Genomic DNA, 22,226 nt, shown 5'->3' on the forward strand with positions numbered 1-22,226 from the left:
ATTTTCTCGCCGACGCACTAGGAAGTGCGTCTCCTATTTTTTGTCTCTTCAGACTGAAGTTGGGTAGCTTTTGAGCCTAGCGCATCTCCTTGGGAGTGGGTTCCGTATACTGCGGTGTCAGCGAGATGGAGCCCTGTGAGACTCCAGTCTGTGTCCAATAGCACGATGAGTGCCGTCTTTTTTGTGAGTATATTGTGAGCGAGTGATACTTTACCTGCATATTTGATTCAAGTTGATTTGCGCAAGGAAGCACCTCTTCTATTTCTGTCTTTTCAGACTGAAGTTGGGTAGTTTTCTTCACTTTTATCGTGTGATTGCATGCCCTATCTGAATTATGAAAGTTTAATTATGAAAGTTTAATTTTGACTTGACCTTGAATTCCCATTAAATGGTGAATTATGACTAACTAAAATAAATAAACTCCTCTTATTTTATTAATTTTGCTTAGTTTTAATTTTTCTATTCCGTCCAGAGAGGCTTGAGTCAATTTTGTGAAATTAAGAACTTTGGGGTATATTTATTAAAGTGAGGACGGACATGATACGATGTAGCGTATCATATCCGCCGCACATCGATAAATGCCGACAGCAACATCGATAAATGCTGACAGCAAAAAATCGGCCGCTAGCAGGGGGTGTCAATAAACCCGATCATATTCGTATTCCGCTGCTTCATAACTGAAGGCTCGCCAGAATCATGGGGCATCAAGCTCCGTATGGAGCTTAAAAAATTTACCCCATAGACTCCTCCTGCTTGAGCCACAATAGTTGCTTGATTTGTGCAGGAGCTCATTTATCCCTGTCCTTAATTGGTCAGGAGACATGATAAATAATACTCAAAAAATGTGTAGTACATATTTATAGTCCTAGCCTTCATTGTTTAATGAATTTAAACCGTATTTACTGTTAGAAACAACAATGTTATTTACAAAGTGTATAGGCACCATTTACTGTTATATACTGTGGTAAAGTGGTTATAATAAAGTGTATTGTTTGTAAATATCTTTTGTTATTTTCATGCAAAATATCTACTTTGTGTTTTGTATTACAGAATTGAACATATAGAAGCACAGCTTGTGATCATGGGAGATATGAAAACACCAGATTTTGATGACCTCCTTGCAGCGTTTGATATTCCTGACATGGTTGATCCCAAAGCAGCTATTGAGTCTGGTCACGACGATCATGAAAATCACATAAAACAGAATTCACAGGGAGATGATGATGCTCATGCCCCATCCTCCTCTGATGTTGGTGTAAGTGTTATTGTCAAGAATATACGAACTATTGATTCTTCCGAGACATCTGAAAAAGACAATCATCATTCCACAGGAAATGGCTTGCACAATGGGTTTCTCACTGTGTCAAATTTAGAACGTTTTAACAAGGAAGAGTTGAAATCTCTTAAAGATAATGCTGCAGTATCTGATAACATACTCAAAGAATCTGCTTTTAATCAGTTCAGTCCTATTTCTAGTGCAGAAGAATTTGAAGATGATGAAAAAATTGAAGTTGTAGATCCACCTGATAGACAAGTCTTACGTACAAAGTTCAGCACTAATATTTTGACCGGAGTAATTCCTCACCTGGCATATGAAAGGGACAAAATGCATATGGAACATCTGATCAAACCTGGTATTCCAGTTTTAAGCAGTACTGATAAAAGCAAAACAAATAAGAGAGAGTTAGAAAAGTCAACCAATTCAATATCCTATGATACATACAAAATTAGAAAACTAGATGAGAAACTAAAGGAGAGTGCTCAGAGGCTTCTTGAAAATAAAGTAATTGATGGAAAGTTAGATATAGAAAAAGGTGAAGCAAATGGTGGCAATGTATCTTATTTCAAATTAAAGTCATCTGCTAAACTTTCTTCATGTATTGCTGCAATTGCTGCGCTAAGTGCTAAAAAGGCAGCTTCTGATTCGAAGGATTTACAAAATAATTCTTGTGGGTCATCTCCAGTGCCAAAAGAAATAGCTGAAAGCCCATCAATTGGGGACAAATCTCCAAAATCACAATTGACTGTGCAAAATCTTATTGACAGTACAAAGAAAGCCCAACCAAAACAGCCGGATAGTCCTAGAAGTGTATCAAGTGAAACTAGTAGTAAAGGTTCCCCATCATCTGGTGGTTCTACTCCCGCTATTCCAAAAGTAAGAATAAAGACCATCAAAACGTCATCAGGAGAAATTAAGAGGACGGTTACAAGAGTGTTACCCGACATTGAAAATGAATGCACAAAAAAAACACCAGAACAAACATCTTCAATGGTTGATTCCTCGCTTTTGTCATCTCCACTTTCAACTGCTGCTCTTTCTTCACCAAACAGGGTCTCTCTACAGTCAACTGGTCCCCCTAATGCAGTTGCATCAACTGATGTTACGCCTAAGCAAGTTACTATAAAACCTGTTGCCACTGCTTTTTTACCAGTATCAGCAGTAAAAACAGCTGGTTCACAAGTCATAAATTTAAAGTTTGCTAACAATACTACAGTGAAAGCCACTGTAATATCTGCTGCTTCAGTGCAGAGTGCAAGCAATGCCATTATAAAAGCTGCTAATGCTATTCAACAACAGACTGTGATGGTTCCAGCATCAAGTCTTGCCACTGCTAAGCTTGTGCCAAAGACTGTGCATTTTGCCAATTTTAATCTCTTATCTCAAGGTTCTCAAACCACATCTGAGCTCCGACAAGTGTTAACTAAACCTCAACAGCAGATCAAACAAACCCTTGTAGCTGCCGCTGCAACAGTACAACCAAAAAAGGTATCTAGAGTTCAAGTGGTTGCATCATCCCAGAGCTCTGTAGTAGAAGCTTTCAATAAGGTGCTGAGCAGTATTAATCCAGTTCCAGTATATGTTCCAAACCTCAGTCCTCCTGCAAATACAGGAATTACATTACCGGCTCGTGGATACAAGTGTTTAGAGTGTGGTGATGCATTTGCACTTGAAAAAAGTCTTCTGCAACATTACGACCGCAGGAGTGTACGCATTGAGGTCACATGCAACCATTGCACAAAAAATTTAGTTTTCTACAATAAATGCAGTCTCCTCTCTCATGCACGTGGTCATAAAGAAAAAGGAGTTGTTATGCAGTGCTCACACTTAATCTTAAAGCCAGTCCCAATGGACCAGATGATTACTTCCCCCCAGAACAATGTTTCCACTGTTTCATCTGCTCCTCGCCAAAGCTCTGTTGCAGTTGTTGCACACACTGTTACAAAGATACAGCCGGGTGTAACTGGACCAGTGATATCTGCCCCAGTTAGTGCGCCCATCACTCCTGCAATGCCACTAGATGAAGATCCATCAAAGCTGTGCAGACACAGTATGAAGTGCTTGGAATGCAATGAAACTTTCCAAGATGAAGCATCTTTGGCTACACATTATCAACAAGCGACGGATACCAGTGGACAAGTAGAGTATTTTTTTTTACACACTAAAGATTATTTTATTTAAATGTATTCTTTTGGGCTAGGTTAATTAATAATATTGGGGTATATTTATTTTAGTGCGAGCGGATATGATGTGATGCATACACTGTCAGCATTTATCATTGCACCAGCAGTTCTTGTTAACTGCTGGTGCAATAATGCCTCCTGCATAATCGCAGCTAAACGGCCGCTAACAGGTGGTGTCAATCAACCCGATTGTATTCGATCGCGTTGATTTCTGTCCGCTGCCTCAGAGCAGGCGGACAAGTTATGGAGCTTGATAAATCGGCCTCATAGACTGCAGATTTAAGGGACAGTGTACTGTAAAAGTTATCCCCTCTAATGAGTTCCCTGCTATCCATTTAATCTGATGTAGTGTATTCAGTTGTTTAAAAATATCTTCTTTACCTTCATTTTTGCCCTTTGAAATAGCTGCTTTTGCTTGTGGTATCCTCACCTATACTACAAATTTTAATACTTAAAGGGACATGAAACCCACATTTTTTCTTACATGATTTAGACACAACATATAATTTTGAACAACTTTTCAATTTACTTCTATTATTTAATTTGCTTCCTTCTATTGTTATCCTTTGCTGAAAGGTTTTTCTAGGTAAATTAAGGAGCAGCAAAAAAACCTAGGTTCTAGCTGCTGATTGGTGGCTGCATATATATACTGATTGTCATTGGCTCACCCATGTGTTCAGTTAGCAAAAAATAGTGCATTGCTGCTCCTTCAACAAATGATACCAAGAGAATGAAGCAAATTTTATAATAGAAGTAAACTATAAAGTTGTTTAAAATTGTATGTTCTACCTAAATCATGTCCCTTTAAGTATTGGCTATAGAAAAAGTATGTAAACATAGCCAGCCAAACAAATTACACTCCTAGTGATAGGTAAGAGATATACAGTAAGTAACTATCAGGCTTTGGTATACAGACAGAGATAAGATACAGAAGCATTTGTGAGTATAGGAAGTGATAACATAAAGAGATCTGATTTAGCTGCAAGCTCAGTCAATTTTAATGGGTTGTGGTGTTAAAAAAGATATTTCATATACAAAAATAAACCAAAAACAATTTCTCCCACATTTTATACTCTACTGCTGTTATATCAAGTCATTGCAAACCCATTAAGGGGAAACCAATTTTACAGTACAGTCTCTTAGGGAGGCTATGCAAAAAACATCTGTTTCCTTTTAATCTACAATAATAATAGTTTCATGTTATTTTAGATTATTTAAAAGTAGGAAAAATATAAATAAGACAGTAAAGTGTTTTAACTGGAACAGGTATTTGCAGCAGAGAAGTATCATAAAATAGAGAAGAAAAGAAGAGGTGCCACATGGTGTAGTATAGACAAAGTGTCCCCACAGAAGATAGAAATCCCTGAGCCCTAGGTAATGGAGAATCACAGATGGAGCAGCACATACACAGATAAAAGACAACGCGTTTCTCAGCAAAACATGATGTTTCATCAGGATATAGCCTGATGAAACAGTATGTTTTGCTGAGAAACGCGTTGCCTTTTATCTGTGTATGTAATAAACACTTTTGATTAACCTCCAGCTTGTCCACTTATTCCTGCTTTTCAAGAGGGTATAATATCCTCCCTTTTGAGCCAAACATGCCTCTTCTAGTATTCCCTGCTGTACCCCCCACCTTGGCCACTCCCAGCTTCCTGTGTCGATACCCTCGAGCCTGTCTGGCGTCATCTGTCTGGTACTAGTTGTCGGACGGTTGGCGTCTCTGGATTGGATATCGTTGGTTACCTGACCTAACGTTGTACGTTCCAGTGGAAGCTGCGAGTCATACGGGCGACTCTGAGTGTCCCGTGCTGCCTTGTCTGGCACTCTGGTTGTGCCGCTCCGTCTGTGAGTCTCCATTACCTAGGGCTCAGGGATTCTATCTTCTGTGGGGACACTTTGTCTATACTACACCATGTGGTGCCTCTTCTTTTCTTCTCTATTTTAGGTCAACAACGATGGATTCCTTCTATTTAAGAGTGCGGCCGTTCCTGTCTCCTTGTATCGCCTGTTTGCACGAGCGCGCCTCTTTTGGACTCTGGCGACCTTTTTCCGTATTAGAGAAGTATCATAAATATGCTAATTTATAGATCCCCAGTCATTTAAATCATAGAATACAATTATAGAATGTATCAACAGAAGGATATTTATAATTTTAGAAGACATTTAAAAGAGGGTCTGAAAACTATAACTTTTATGGGAAAAGACATCATAACTTTTATAATAAATATCTTGGATAAGGGAAGGGAGAGGAAAGATAGGATATTAATATATTAAGCAATTTTATATATTTCAGGAACAAATATTTTGTAATATATTAATAGCAAGAGTTGTAAAGAATGATGTAAAGGAATTTGGATAAGGTTTTTCTAAATATTAAAGGGATATGAAACCCAAATATTTTAATTTGTGATTCAGAGAATACAATATAAAAAAAGTTTCCAAAATACTTTTATTATCAAACTTGCTTCGTTTCCATGGTATTCTTTGTTGGAGAGAAACCTTGAGAACTACATGCTAGGAAATAGTGCTGCCATCTAGTGTTTTTGCAAATAGATAACATTCTTCACGTGCATGCGCTGGAGCTTACATCCTTGTGTTTTAACAAAAGATACCAAGAGAACAAAGACAAATTGGTAATAGAAGTAAAATAGAAAGTTGTTTAAAATGGCATGCTTTATCTGATTCGTAAAAGAAAAATCAAGGGTTTTATATCCCTTTAACACTACATGAAAAGAAATTGAACAGAGTAGATCAATCCTTATCTGTAATCAAATCTATATAAATTGGTCTTTAGTAAGCGTGCAGTGGCGTCACTAGGGGGGTGCGGGGGGTGCGGGCCGCACCTGGGTGACACCCTCCAGGGGGTGACACCAAAAAGAAAAAATAAATTTTTTTTTTTTTTTTAATTTTAAGGAAATTCAAAGAAATACAATGTTGAGATGCATAGATTATTTTATTAGAGGGTCTGGCATTTGTGAACATTAGTGGGACTGGGGAAGTTGTAGACACACAATTATTTTGCCCCTTGAGCCAGCGCTGCTAGCCTAAACCTGCCTGCCTATCTGTGCTCACTGCTCAGTGACATGCGGCCCAGGGCTGTGCACTGACAGACTTGGAACAGAGTCAGAGAGCAGGATTTTCATAGTTTGCGCGCCTAAACCTTTTCTTCAGTGATTTATTTTAGAGTGCTCTGTTTATCTTTCATTTGATGCTCTGCTGAGCCAGGGAGCAGCTCTAGGCATGAGCTTCATAATTAATGCAGTGCAGTTTACATATTTTGTATGTGTGTGTGTCTGAGTTTTTTTGTGTGTGTGTCTCAGTGTTTTTGTGTGTGTGTGTTTGAGTGTGTTTCCGAGTGTTTGTGTGTGCATCTGAGTATGTATTTAAGTGTGTCTGAGTGTTTGTATGTGTGTGTGCCTGTGTTTTTGTGTGTGTCTACTTTCTGGGGGGGGGGGGGTGACACCATAACTTACCGCACCGGGTGACACCAACCCTAGTGACGCCACTGTAAGCGTGCAAATATTTCATATGATATAAAGAGATTTCTGAGGCTCAGAAGGCAATGGTGACACAGTTTTTGCCATAAGCAGTCACCTTCACAAAATTAGGAAAACAGTGGAAAAACATTAACGTAAATAAAAGGGTATTTATTAAAAACATATGTGCTATAAATGTATAACATTTGCATAACCATTTCCAAATCATTTTTGTGCTAAATGTGCTTACTTATTGACTAAACACTGCAGTTTATTGTGACTGTGCATATTCTGGTGTCTTTTAAAGGGCTATTGTTATTAAAGGGACAGTAAAGTCCAAATTAAACTCATGATTCATATAGGGCATGCCATTTTGAAAAACTTTCCAATTTACTATTTTTCCAAAATACTTTATCATCAAATTTTCTTTTTTATCTTGGTATTTGTTGTTACGGGCTAAATCTAGACTATGCAATCCACTTCTTATCTCACTCTCTGGCTGTGAATAGCTAATAACATGTACTGTTTGTTCATGTGTGCCATAAAGATAACATTGTGCTCACTCCCATGGAGTTATTTATGAGTCAGCACTAATTGCCTGAAATGCAAGTTTGTCAAAAGAACTTCTGCAAAAGTTTAGAAATAAACCGAACCATGTCCACCGCACATCGATAAATGCCGACAGCATACTCTGTCGGCATTTATCATTGCACCAGCAGTTCTTGTGAACTGCAGGTACAATAGCGCCCCCTGCAGATTTGCGGCCAATCGGCCGCTAGCAGGGGGTGTCAAATACGATCGGGTTGATTTCTGTCCACCGCCTCAGAGCAGGCGGACAGGTTATGGAGCAGCGGTCTTTAGACCGCTGCATTATAACTTGTGTTTCTGGCGAGCCTGAAGGCTCACCATAAACACAGGCATCCATAAATAGACCCCTTGGTGTTGACTGTGCCTTTAATTATCATGTAATTGGCAGAATAGCTGTGGTTTTTCAAATTTGAGATCCTCTACATATATCAGAAAATCTGTTTTTCATATGGTGTTCATTTTAGTTTTGATTCTGCACAATGAAAATCTGCCAAATATTTTGCTTTCAGACATCACCAATGATAGTCCAGTTTCCACATTATCTTTGTATTTATCTAACTCAAGCGTGCCCTATAATTATATCCGGATCTACCAGTAGATCTCCATTATTTCCCATTGTGTTTTGTACAAGTGTATAATTATACACATTATGCTCTTTAGTTTCCTAATAAGGATATACAGTACATATCTGTTTTTTAGCGGGTTGCCTCTTTGTTAAATGGCTGCTTTGATAACCTTATTCCCTTATCTCTTTCTCTGCAAAATTCTGCTCTGTCCTATACTAATTTTAAGGGGCAATGGAGAATCATTATTTGTGTGTTAGAAGAAACTATTCGTCGTCTCTTGACACAGCTGCTAAAGGCAATGTGAAGTGTTTCCAAGGCAACACTTTAGTATTGGTGCTCTTGTGGAGTATTTGATGCCTTTCACTCCACAGACATCTATTCTTGTGTCACCCCCACACTGTCTTGTCACTACCTTACAAACAGACCCAAAGTAATTAGGTTAGTCGACACTCTGCCCTAATGCCAGAGTCTCTATGGTTCTATTACGCCGAGAGAACACATTTTTTCTTTCTTTTCTTAAAAAGTTTTTTATTTTATTTTTTAAATGTCCTGCATTAGTTTTGTTGTGGTGAGTGAGAATGCTGTTAATTTTGATGACCCACTTTGTATATTGCTGTATTTTGTGAGGCAGGGAAGATAGTCTGTATTGGGAGTCTTTTGGGACTATGAATTCAACCAATCTGGAACATTTACTTAAAGGGATAGTAAACCCAAAAATGTTCTTTTATGATTTGGATAGAACATACTATTTTTTAACAACTTTCTAATTTACCTCTATTATCAAATTTGCTTAATTCTCTTGTTATCCATTGCTGAAGGAACAGTATTGCACTACTGGCAGGAAGCTGAACACATCTAGTTAGCCAATCACAAGAGACAAATGTGTGCAGGCACCAATTAGCAGCATCTCCCACTGGTGTATGATATTTGCGTATTCTTTTTCAACAAGGGATGCTAAGAGAACGAAGCACATTTGAAAATAGAAGTGAATTTAAAAGTGTCTTAAAATTACGTGCTCTATCGGAATCATGTAAGTTTAATTTGACTTTCCTATCCCTTTAATAGCCATCTGATCAAGACTTGGTTACCATTCCAGTCACTTTAAAATTACTGTATGTTCTTATCAAACAAATAAGCTGTTAGTCAGATCTACAGATCTGTATGCTCTCTTCTTCAGATATGGTTTCCTTATTATTTGAACTATAAAGTAGGTAGTTTTTTCTCTCTAAGCCAATATTTAATAGAAGTATTAATGTGTCTTCATTATGTTCTAAATCACATATTTGTAAGCGTTTTTTAGTCTTGAAGCCCCTACGTCTTGTTCCCATAAATTATGTGTTCATTAACATATTATCCCAGAAACCTCTTCCATTTAAATTCACTGTTCGGCTAGGTAAAGAGAGAGTAATGGCACTGTCACTCAAAAGGTATGCTATTTAACTCACTTTTGGTTCTTAGGGCCCAATTTTGTAAAGGTCTTTGGGCTGGTGAGATTCTTTAAGAACGCCAGTACTTCTATTACCCTGGTGGAATTCTATAAATCCACTTTTTACCATGAAAACAGGGTGTTTCGCTAAGGGGCGTATACTGCATTTTCATATAGGTAGGAGATGCATACATTACAATTGTGCACAATGAAAATCGTAATTTAAAAATCATACAAAACTAATAATTAAACTATTTACACCAAAATACTCAGGAATAAATTGTATTGTTAAGTTGCATCAAAAATCGTAACAAAATTGTTCACCGAAAATCATATGTCTCAAAAACGTAAAATTTGTATTTAAATTACACAGAAATTAAATATTAAATATATGTATTAAATATGCACAGCATAAATCGCAATTTAAGTACACTGCATGTGCTAAAAACACATTAAAATTTGTACTTATAAGTACAAAATACAAAGCATAATTGTTTCGTACAATGCGCTGAATATGGGTATTCCATGGGCATATATGAAATTTGTCTCTCAAATCCCAGAGTAATTCTCTAAGCAATTTAGCCCTACAGATTTTACTATTTTTTTTCTTGCAAATGAAAAGGTTGCACGCTTTTATCAAAATACTCAAAACGCTATTTACTCTGAAAGGAAAACCTATGAATACAAAATAACCGCATCTTGTAATGCACAGTGCAATAAAAACTGCATCATTTGATCATTTGTTAACTTTTGCATAGGAAAAAGCTCTCATTATTTCTTTAAAACACAGCTCGCCATTCGCAGGGACAGCCCCTTTTTTATAGAATTCCATGGGGATTGCCCCTGCTAGTGACAGAGTGGAAAAGCATGTCTAGACTTGCAAACTATATAGAATTGACCCCTTTGTGACATTAATGAAACAGCCAAATAAAGCAGATGGCTTGAGATAACGTTAATGACTTTATTTTAATAATTGATGCATGCATATCACAGATTTATTTTACGTTTACTCCATCATGCATATAAACCTGCACTAGTGAAACATGTTAAACAATATTTTACAAGAAAAAGGATATGTAAAAGCTGTTTTTTGAGGTAAACAGGAAATGCATGTCTGTGTACACCTGATCCATAGGGTTGCTTACTGGCTGATAAGAGCGAGCACATCCATTTTACAAATGCATGTATGTGTACACATGATCCTTAAAGGGACATTATACATTAGATTTTTCTTTGCATAGCTGTTTTGTAGATGATCCATTTATAAAAACCAGCAGGAGAACATGGCAGTAATAGCTAGCATTATCATAGGGTATCATTGGTGACAGTGGTCAGCAGGAACACAAGACATAATGACCAGCAGGAAAACATGGCAGTAACAGCTAGCATTACCATAGGGTATCATAGTGACAGTGATTAGTAGGAACACAATAAGTAATAACCAGCAGGAAAACATGGCAGTAACAGCTAGCATTACCATAGGGTATCATAGTGACAGTGATTAGTAGGAACACAATAAGTAATAACCAGCAGGAGAACATGGCAGTAATAGCTAGCATTACCATAGGGTAGCAAGGTGACAGTGGTCAGCACAAACACAATAAGTAATAACCAGCAGGAGAACATGGCATTAATAGCTAGCATTACCATAGGGTAGCAAGGTGACAGTGGTCAGCACAAACACAATAAGTAATAACCAGCAGGAAAACATGGCAGTAACAGCTAGCATTACCATAGGGTATCATAGTGACAGTGATTAGTAGGAACACAATAAGTAATAACCAGCAGGAGAACATGGCAGTAATAGCTAGCATTACCATAGGGTAGCAAGGTGACAGTGGTCAGCACAAACACAATAAGTAATAACCAGCAGGAGAACATGGCATTAATAGCTAGCATTACCATAGGGTAGCATGGTGACAGTGATCAGCAGGAACACAATAAGTAATAACCAGCAGGAGAACATGGCATTAATAGCTAGCATTACCATAGGGTAGCAAGGTGACAGTGGTCAGCAGGAAAACAAGAAGTAATGACCAGCAGGAGAACATGGCATTAATAGCTAACATTACCATAGGGTAGCAAGGTGACAGTGGTCAGCACAAACACAATAAGTAATAACCAGCAGGAGAACATGGCAGTAATAGCTAGCATTACCATAGGGTAGCAAGGTGACAGTGGTCAGCACAAACACAATAAGTAATAACCAGCAGGAGAACATGGCATTAATAGCTAGCATTACCGTAGGGTAGCATGGTGACAGTGATCAGCAGGAACACAAGATGTAATAACCAGCAGGAGAACATGGCATTAATATCTAGCATTATCATAGAGTATCATTGGTGACAGTGATCAGTAGGAACACAAGAAGTAATGACCAGCAGGAGAACATGGCAGTAATAGCTAGCATTACCATAGGTTAGCAAGGTGACAGTGGTCAGCAGGAACACAAGACGTAATGACCAGCAAGAGAACATGGCAGTAATAGCTAGCATTATCATAGGGTAGCATGGTAAGAGTGGTTAGCAGAAACACAATAATTAATAACCAGCAGGAGAACATGGCATTAATAGCTAGCATTACCGTAGGGTAGCAAGGTGACAGTGATCAGCAGGAACACAAGACGTAATAACCAGCAGGAGAACATGGCAGTAATAGCTGGTGTTACCATAGGGTAGCATAGTGACAGTGGTCAGCAGGAACACAATAAGTAATAACTAGCAGGAGAACATGGCAGTAATAGCTAGCATTACCATAGGGTAGCATGGTGACAGTGGTCAGCAGAAACACAAGACATAATGACCAGCAGGAGAACATGGCAGTAATATCTAGCATTACGATAGGGTAGCAAAGTAACAGTGGTCAGCAGAAACACAAGACATAATGACCAGCAGGAGAACATGGCAGTAATATCTAGCATTACGATAGGGTATCAATGATGACAGTGGTCAGCAGGAACACAAGAAGTGATGACCAGCAGGAGAACATGGCAGTAATAGCTAGCATTACTATAGGGTAGCATGGTAACAGTGATCAGTAGGAACACAATAAGTAATAACAGACAGGGGAACACTCCAGTAATAGCTAGCATTACCATAGGGTATCATTGGTGACAGTGGTCAGCAGGAAAACAAGACGTAATGACCAGCAGGAGAAAATGGCAGTAATAGCTAACATCACCATAGGGTAGCATGGTGACAGTGGTCAGTAGGAACACAAGAAGTGATGACCAGCAGGAGAACATGGCAGTAATAGCTAGCATTACCATAGGGTAGCATGGTGACAGTGGTCAGCAGGAAAACAAGACGTAATGACCAGCAGGAGAAAATGGCAGTAATAGCTAACATCACCATAGGGTAGCATGGTGACAGTGGGCAGTAGGAACACAAGAAGTGATGACCAGCAGGAGAACATGGCAGTAATAGCTAGCATTACCATAGGGTAGCATGGTGACAGTGGTCAGCAGGAAAACAAGACATAATAACCAGCAGGAGAGCATGGAATAGCTAGTATTACCATAGGGTAGCATGGTGACAATGGTCAGCAGGAACACAAGAAGTAATGAGCAGCAGGAGAACATAATAGCTAGCATTATTATAGGGTATCATTGGTGACAGTGCTCAGCAGGAACACAAGAAGTGAAGACCAGCAGGAGAACATGGCAGTAATATCTAGAATTATTATAGGGTATCATTGGTGACAGTGGTCAGCAGGAACACAAGAAATGATGAGCAGCAGGAGAACATGGCAGTAATAGCTAGTATTGCCATAGGGTAGCTTGGTGACAGTGGTCAGCAGGAACACAAGATGGAATGACCAGCAGGAGAACATGGCAGTAATAGCTAGCATTATCATAGGGTAGCATGGTGACAGTGATCAGCAGGAACTCAAGACGTAATGACCAGCAGGAGAACATGGCAGTAATAGCTAGCATTACCATAGGGTAGCATGGTAGCAGTGATCAGCAGGAACACAAGAAGTAATGACCAGCAGGAGAAGATGGCAGTAATAGCAAGCATTACCATAGAGTAGCATGGTGACAGTGGTCATCAGGAACATAAGAAGTAATAACCAGCAGGAAAACATGGCAGTAATAGCTAGCATTACCATAGGGTAGCAAGGTAACAGTGATCAGCAGGAGCACAAGAAGTGATGACCAGCAGGAGAACATAGCAGTAATATCTAGCATTATCATAGGGTGTCATTGGTGACAGTGGTCAGCAGGAATACAAGAAGTAATGACCAGCAGGGGAACATGGCAGTAATAGCTAGCATTACTATAGGGTAGCATGGTGACAGTGATCAGTAGGAACACAATAAATAATAACCAACAGGAGAACACTGAAGTAATAGCTAGCATTACCATAGGGTATCATTGGTGACAGTGGTCAGCAGGACCACAAGAAGTAATGACCAGCAGGAGAACATGGCAATAATAGCTAACATTACGATAGGGTAGCATGGTGACAGTGGTCAGTAGGAACACAATAAGTAATAACCAGCAGGAGAACACTGCAGTAATAGCTAGCATTACCATAGGGTAGCATGGTGACAGTGATCAGCAGGAACACAAGATGTAATGACCAGCAGGAGAACATGGCAGTAATAGCTAGCATTACCATAGGGTAGCAAGGTGACAGTGGTCAGCAGGAAAACAAGAAGTAATGACCAGCAGGAGAACATTGCAGTAATAGCTAGCATTACCATAGGTTAGCAAGGTGACAGTGGTCAGCAGGAACACAAGACATAATGACCAGCAAGAGAACATGGCAGTAATAGCTAGCATTATCATAGGGTAGCATGGTAACAGTGGTCAGCAGAAACACAATAAGTAATAACCAGCAGGAGAACATGGCATTAATAGCTAGCATTACCGTAGGGTAGCAAGGTGACAGTGATCAGCAGGAACACAAGACGTAATAACCAGCAGGAGAACATGGCAGTAATAGCTGGTGTTACCATAGGGTAGCATAGTGGCAGTGGTCAGCAGGAACACAATAAGTTATAACCAGCAGGAGAACATGGCAGTAATAGCTAGCATTACCATAGGGTAGCATGGTGACAGTGGTCAGCAGGAACACAAGAAGTAATGACCAGCAGGAGAACATGGAAGTAATAGCTAGCATTATCATAGGGTAGCCTGGTGACAGTGGTCAGCAGAAACACAAGACATAATGACCAGCAGGAGAACATGGCAGTAATAGCTAGCATTACGATAGGGTAGCAAAGTAACAGTGGTTAGCAGGAACACAAGAAGTGATGACCAGCAGGAGAACATAGCAGTAATATCTAGCATTATCATAGGGTATCATTGATGACAGTGGTCAGCAGGAACACAAGAAGTGATGACCAGCAGGAGAACATGGCAGTAATAGCTAGCATTACTATAGGGTAGCATGGTAACAGTGATCAGTAGGAACACAATAAGTAATAACCAACAGGGGAACACTCCAGTAATAGCTAGCATTACCATAGGGTATCATTGGTGACAGTGGTCTGCAGGAAAACAAGACGTAATGACCAGCAGGAGAAAATGGCAGTAATAGCTAACATCACCATAGGGTAGCATGGTGACAGTGGTCAGTAGGAACACAAGAAGTGATGACCAGCAGGAGAACATGGCAGTAATAGCTAGCATTACCATAGGGTAGCATGGTGACAGTGGTCAGCAGGAAAACAAGACGTAATGACCAGCAGGAGAAAATGGCAGTAATAGCTAACATCACCATAGGGTAGCATGGTGACAGTGGTCAGTAGGAACACAAGAAGTGATGACCAGCAGGAGAACATGGCAGTAATAGCTAGCATTACCATAGGGTAGCATGGTGACAGTGGTTAGCAGGAAAACAAGACATAATAACCAGCAGGAGAGCATGGAATAGCTAGTATTACCATAGGGTAGCATGGTGACAATGGTCAGCAGGAACACAAGAAGTAATGAGCAGCAGGAGAACATAATAGCTAGCATTATTATAGGGTATCATTGGTGACAGTGCTCAGCAGGAACACAAGAAGTGAAGACCAGCAGGAGAACATGGCAGTAATATCTAGAATTATTATAGGGTATCATTGGTGACAGTGGTCAGCAGGAACACAAGAAGTGATGACCAGCAGGAGAACATGGCAGTAATAGCTAGTATTACCATAGGGTAGCTTGGTGACAGTGGTCAGCAGGAACACAAGATGGAATGACCAGCAGGAGAACATGGCAGTAATAGCTAGCATTATCATAGGGTAGCATGGTGACAGTGATCAGCAGGAACACAAGACGTAATGACCAGCAGGAGAACATGGCAGTAATAGCTAGCATTACCATAGGGTAGCATGGTAACAGTGATCAGCAGGAACACAAGAAGTAATGACCAGCAGGAGAAGATGGCAGTAATAGCAAGCATTACCATAGAGTAGCATGGTGACAGTGGTCAGCAGGAACATAAGAAGTAATAACCAGCAGGAAAACATGGAAGTAATAGCTAGCATTACCATAGGGTAGCAAGGTAACAGTGATCAGCAGGAACACAAGAAGTTATGACCAGCAGGAGAACATAGCAGTAATATCTAGCATTATCATAGGGTGTCATTGGTGACAGTGGTCAGCAGGAATACAAGAAGTAATGACCAGCAGGGGAACATGGCAGTAATAGCTAGCATTACTATAGGGTAGCATGGTGACAGTGATCAGTAGGAACACAATAAATAATAACCAACAGGAGAACACTGAAGTAATAGCTAGCATTACCAAAGGGTATCATTGGTGACAGTGGTCAGCAGGACCACAAGAAGTAATGACCAGCAGGAGAACATGGCAATAATAGCTAACATTACGATAGGGTAGCATGGTGACAGTGGTCAGTAGGAACACAATAAGTAATAACCAGCAGGAGAACACTGCAGTAATAGCTAGCATTACCATAGGGTAGCATGGTGACAGTGATCAGCAGGAACACAAGATGTAATGACCAGCAGGAGAACATGGCAGTAATAGCTAGCATTACCATAGGGTAGCATGGTGACAGTGATCAGCAGGAACACAATAAGTAATAAGCAGCAGTAGAAGATGGCATTAATAGCTTGCATTACCATAGGGTATCATTGGTGACGGTCAGCAGGACCACAAGAAGCAATGACCAGCAGGATAACATGGAAATAATAGCTAACATTACCATAGGGTAGCATGGTGACAGTGGTCAGTAGGAACACAAGAAGTGATGACCAGCAGGAGAACATGGCAATAATAGCTAGCATTACCATAGGGTAGCATGGTGACAGTGGTTAGCAGGAAAACAAGACGTAATGACCAGCAGGAGAACATGGCAGTAAAAGCTAAAATTACCATAGGGTAGCATGGTGACAGTGGTCAGCAGGAACACAAGAAGTGATGACCAGCAGGAGAACATGGCAGTAATAGCTAGCATTACCATAGGGTAGCATGGTGACAGTGGTCAGCAGGAAAACAAGACGTAATAACCAGCAGGAGAGCATGAAATAGCTAGTATTACCATAGGGTAGCATGGTGACAATGGTCAGCAGGAACACAAGACGTAATGAGCAGCAGGAGAACATGGCATTAATAGCTAGCATTTTCGTAGGGTAGCATGGTGACAGTGGTCAGCAGGAACACAAGAAGTGATGACCAGCAGGAGAACATGGCAGTAATATCTAGCATTATTATAGGGTATCATTGGTGACAGTGGTCAGCAGGAACACAAGAAGTGATGACCAGCAGGAGAACATGGCAGTAATAGCTAGTATTACCATAGGGTAGCATGGTGACAGTGGTCAGCAGGAAAACAAGACATAATAACCAGCAGGAGAGCATGGAATAGCTAGTATTACCATAGGGTAGCATGGTGACAATGGTCAGCAGGAACACAAGAAGTAATGAGCAGCAGGAGAACATAATAGCTAGCATTATTATAGGGTATCATTGGTGACAGTGCTCAGCAGGAACACAAGAAGTGAAGACCAGCAGGAGAACATGGCAGTAATATCTAGAATTATTATAGGGTATCATTGGTGACAGTGGTCAGCAGGAACACAAGAAGTGATGACCAGCAGGAGAACATGGCAGTAATAGCTAGCATTATCATAGGGTAGCATGGTGACAGTGATCAGCAGGAACACAAGACGTAATGACCAGCAGGAGAACATGGCAGTAATAGCTAGCATTACCATAGGGTAGCATGGTAACAGTGATCAGCAGGAACACAAGAAGTAATGACCAGCAGGAGAAGATGGCAGTAATAGCAAGCATTACCATAGAGTAGCATGGTGACAGTGGTCAGCAGGAACATAAGAAGTAATAACCAGCAGGAAAACATGGCAGTAATAGCTAGCATTACCATAGGGTAGCAAGGTAACAGTGATCAGCAGGAACACAAGAAGTGATGACCAGCAGGAGAACATAGCAGTAATATCTAGCATTATCATAGGGTGTCATTGGTGACAGTGGTCAGCAGGAATACAAAAAGTAATGACCAGCAGGGGAACATGGCAGTAATAGCTAGCATTACTATAGGGTAGCATGGTGACAGTGATCAGTAGGAACACAATAAATAATAACCAACAGGAGAACACTGAAGTAATAGCTAGCATTACCATAGGGTATCATTGGTGACAGTGGTCAGCAGGACCACAAGAAGTAATGACCAGCAGGAGAACATGGCAATAATAGCTAACATTACGATAGGGTAGCATGGTGACAGTGGTCAGTAGGAACACAATAAGTAATAACCAGCAGGAGAACACTGCAGTAATAGCTAGCATTACCATAGGGTAGCATGGTGACAGTGATCAGCAGGAACACAAGATGTAATGACCAGCAGGAGAACATGGCAGTAATAGCTAGCATTACCATAGGGTAGCATGGTGACAGTGATCAGCAGGAACACAAGAAGTAATAAGCAGCAGTAGAAGATGGCATTAATAGCTTGCATTACCATAGGGTATCATTGGTGACGGTCAGCAGGACCACAAGAAGTAATGACCAGCAGGAGAACATGGAAATAATAGATAACATTACCATAGGGTAGCATGGTGACAGTGGTCAGTAGGAACACAAGAAGTGATGACCAGCAGGAGAACATAGCAGTAATAGCTAGCATTACCATAGGGTAGCATGGTGACAGTGGTTAGCAGGAAAACAAGACGTAATGACCAGCAGGAGAACATGGCAGTAAAAGCTAACATTACCATAGGGTAGCATGGTGACAGTGGTCAGCAGGAACACAAGAAGTGATGACCAGCAGGAAAACATGGCAGTAATAGCTAGCATTACCATAGGGTAGCATGGTGACAGTGGTCAGCAGGAACACAAGAAGTAATAAGCAGCAGTAGAAGATGGCATTAATAGCTTGCATTACCATAGGGTATCATTGGTGACGGTCAGCAGGACCACAAGAAGCAATGACCAGCAGGATAACATGGAAATAATAGCTAACATTACCATAGGGTAGCATGGTGACAGTGGTCAGTAGGAACACAAGAAGTGATGACCAGCAGGAGAACATGGCAATAATAGCTAGCATTACCATAGGGTAGCATGGTGACAGTGGTTAGCAGGAAAACAAGAAGTAATGACCAGCAGGAGAACATGGCAGTAAAAGCTAAAATTACCATAGGGTAGCATGGTGACAGTGGTCAGCAGGAACACAAGAAGTGATGACCAGCAGGAGAACATGGCAGTAATAGCTAGCATTACCATAGGGTAGCATGGTGACAGTGGTCAGCAGGAAAACAAGACGTAATAACCAGCAGGAGAGCATGAAATAGCTAGTATTACCATAGGGTAGCATGGTGACAATGGTCAGCAGGAACACAAGACGTAATGAGCAGCAGGAGAACATGGCATTAATAGCTAGCATTTTCGTAGGGTAGCATGGTGACAGTGGTCAGCAGGAACACAAGAAGTGATGACCAGCAGGAGAACATGGCAGTAATATCTAGCATTATTATAGGGTATCATTGGTGACAGTGGTCAGCAGGAACACAAGAAGTGATGACCAGCAGGAGAACATGGCAGTAATAGCTAGTATTACCATAGGGTAGCATGGTGACAGTGGTCAGCAGGAAAACAAGACATAATAACCAGCAGGAGAGCATGGAATAGCTAGTATTACCATAGGGTAGCATGGTGACAATGGTCAGCAGGAACACAAGAAGTAATGAGCAGCAGGAGAACATAATAGCTAGCATTATTATAGGGTATCATTGGTGACAGTGCTCAGCAGGAACACAAGAAGTGAAGACCAGCAGGAGAACATGGCAGTAATATCTAGAATTATTATAGGGTATCATTGGTGACAGTGGTCAGCAGGAACACAAGAAGTGATGACCAGCAGGAGAACATGGCAGTAATAGCTAGTATTACCATAGGGTAGCTTGGTGACAGTGGTCAGCAGGAACACAAGATGGAATGACCAGCAGGAGAACATGGCAGTAATAGCTAGCATTATCATAGGGTAGCATGGTGACAGTGATCAGCAGGAACACAAGACGTAATGACCAGCAGGAGAACATGGCAGTAATAGCTAGCATTACCATAGGGTAGCATGGTAACAGTGATCAGCAGGAACACAAGAAGTAATGACCAGCAGGAGAAGATGGCAGTAATAGCAAGCATTACCATAGAGTAGCATGGTGACAGTGGTCAGCAGGAACATAAGAAGTAATAACCAGCAGGAAAACATGGAAGTAATAGCTAGCATTACCATAGGGTAGCAAGGTAACAGTGATCAGCAGGAACACAAGAAGTGATGACCAGCAGGAGAACATAGCAGTAATATCTAGCATTATCATAGGGTGTCATTGGTGACAGTGGTCAGCAGGAATACAAGAAGTAATGACCAGCAGGGGAACATGGCAGTAATAGCTAGCATTACTATAGGGTAGCATGGTGACAGTGATTAGTAGGAACACAATAAATAATAACCAACAGGAGAACACTGAAGTAATAGCTAGCATTACCATAGGGTATCATTGGTGACAGTGGTCAGCAGGACCACAAGAAGTAATGACCAGCAGGAGAACATGGCAATAATAGCTAACATTACGATAGGGTAGCATGGTGACAGTGGTCAGTAGGAACACAATAAGTAATAACCAGCAGGAGAACACTGCAGTAATAGCTAGCATTACCATAGGGTAGCATGGTGACAGTGATCAGCAGGAACACAAGATGTAATGACCAGCAGGAGAACATGGCAGTAATAGCTAGCATTACCATAGGGTAGCATGGTGACAGTGATCAGCAGGAACACAAGAAGTAATAAGCAGCAGTAGAAGATGGCATTAATAGCTTGCATTACCATAGGGTATCATTGGTGACGGTCAGCAGGATCACAAGAAGTAATGACCAGCAGGAGAACATGGAAATAATAGCTAACATTACCATAGGGTAGCATGGTGACAGTGGTCAGTAGGAACACAAGAAGTGATGACCAGCAGGAGAACATGGCAGTAATAGCTAGCATTACCATAGGGTAGCATGGTGACAGTGGTTAGCAGGAAAACAAGACGTAATGACCAGCAGGAGAACATGGCAGTAAAAGCTAACATTACCATAGGGTAGCATGGTGACAGTGGTCAGCAGGAACACAAGAAGTGATGACCAGCAGGAGAACATGGCAGTAATAGCTAGCATTACCATAGGGTAGCATGGTGACAGTGGTCAGCAGGAAAACAAGACGTAATAACCAGCAGGAGAGCATGAAATAGCTAGTATTACCATAGGGTAGCATGGTGACAATGGTCAGCAGGAACACAAGACGTAATGAGCAGCAGGAGAACATGGCATTAATAGCTAGCATTACCGTAGGGTAGCATGGTGACAGTGGTCAGCAGGAACACAAGAAGTGATGACCAGCAGGAGAACATGGCAGTAATATCTAGCATTATTATAGGGTATCATTGGTGACAGTGGTCAGCAGGAACACAAGAAGTGATGACCAGCAGGAGAACATGGCAGTAATAGCTAGTATTACCATAGGGTAGCTTGGTGACAGTTGTCAGCAGGAACACAAGATGGAATGACCAGCAGGAGAACATGGATGTAATATCTAGCATTATCATAGGGTAGCATGATGACAGTGATCAGCAGGAACACAAGACGTAATGACCAGCAGGAGAACATGGCAGTAATAGCTAGCATTGCCATAGGGTAGCATGGTAACAGTGATCAGCAGGAACACAAGAAGTAATGACCAGCAGGAGAAGATGGCAGTAATAGCAAGCATTACCATAGAGTAGCATGGTGACAGTGGTCAGCAGGAACATAAGAAGTAATAACCAGCAGGAAAACATGGTAGTAATAGCTAGCATTACCATAGGGTAGCAAGGTAACAGTGGTCAGCAGGAACACAAGAAGTGATGACCAGCAGGAGAACATAGCAGTAATAGCTAGCATTATCATAGGGTATCATTGGTGACAGTGGTCAGCAGGAACACAAGTAGTGATGACCAGCAGGAGAACATGGCGGTAATAGCTAGCATTACTATAGGGTAGCATGGTGACAGTGATCAGTAGGAACACAATAAATAATAACCAACAGGAGAACACTGCAGTAATAGCTAGCTTTACCATAGGGTATCATTGGTGACAGTGGTCAGCAGGACCACAAAAAGTAATGACCAGCAGGAGAACATGACAATAATAGCTAACATTACCATAGGGTAGCATGGTGACAGTGGTCAGTAGGAACACAATAA

At 40.8% G+C, this 22,226-nt stretch overlaps 1 protein-coding gene and 1 long non-coding RNA gene across 2 annotated transcripts in view; both read left to right on the forward strand.

The window, feature by feature from the left end:
- Positions 1–1,067, forward strand: part of LOC128648470 (uncharacterized) — a 43,208-nt gene extending 42,141 nt beyond the window's left edge. Inside the window, exon 3 of the long non-coding RNA XR_008400601.1 lies at positions 1,051–1,067. This is a non-coding gene — a long non-coding RNA (uncharacterized LOC128648470). The remainder of the gene's footprint in view (positions 1–1,050) is intronic.
- Positions 1,068–1,081: 14 nt separating this feature from the next.
- The window catches only part of ZNF532 (zinc finger protein 532), a 101,140-nt gene continuing 79,995 nt past the window's right edge, over positions 1,082–22,226 (forward strand). Inside the window, exon 1 of the mRNA XM_053701169.1 lies at positions 1,082–3,418. Coding sequence (XP_053557144.1) covers positions 1,082–3,418 — 2,337 coding nt within the window. The remainder of the gene's footprint in view (positions 3,419–22,226) is intronic.

Source organism: Bombina bombina, chromosome 2 (genome assembly GCF_027579735.1).
Source record: "Bombina bombina isolate aBomBom1 chromosome 2, aBomBom1.pri, whole genome shotgun sequence".
Taxonomy (NCBI): Eukaryota; Metazoa; Chordata; class Amphibia; order Anura; family Bombinatoridae; genus Bombina; species Bombina bombina.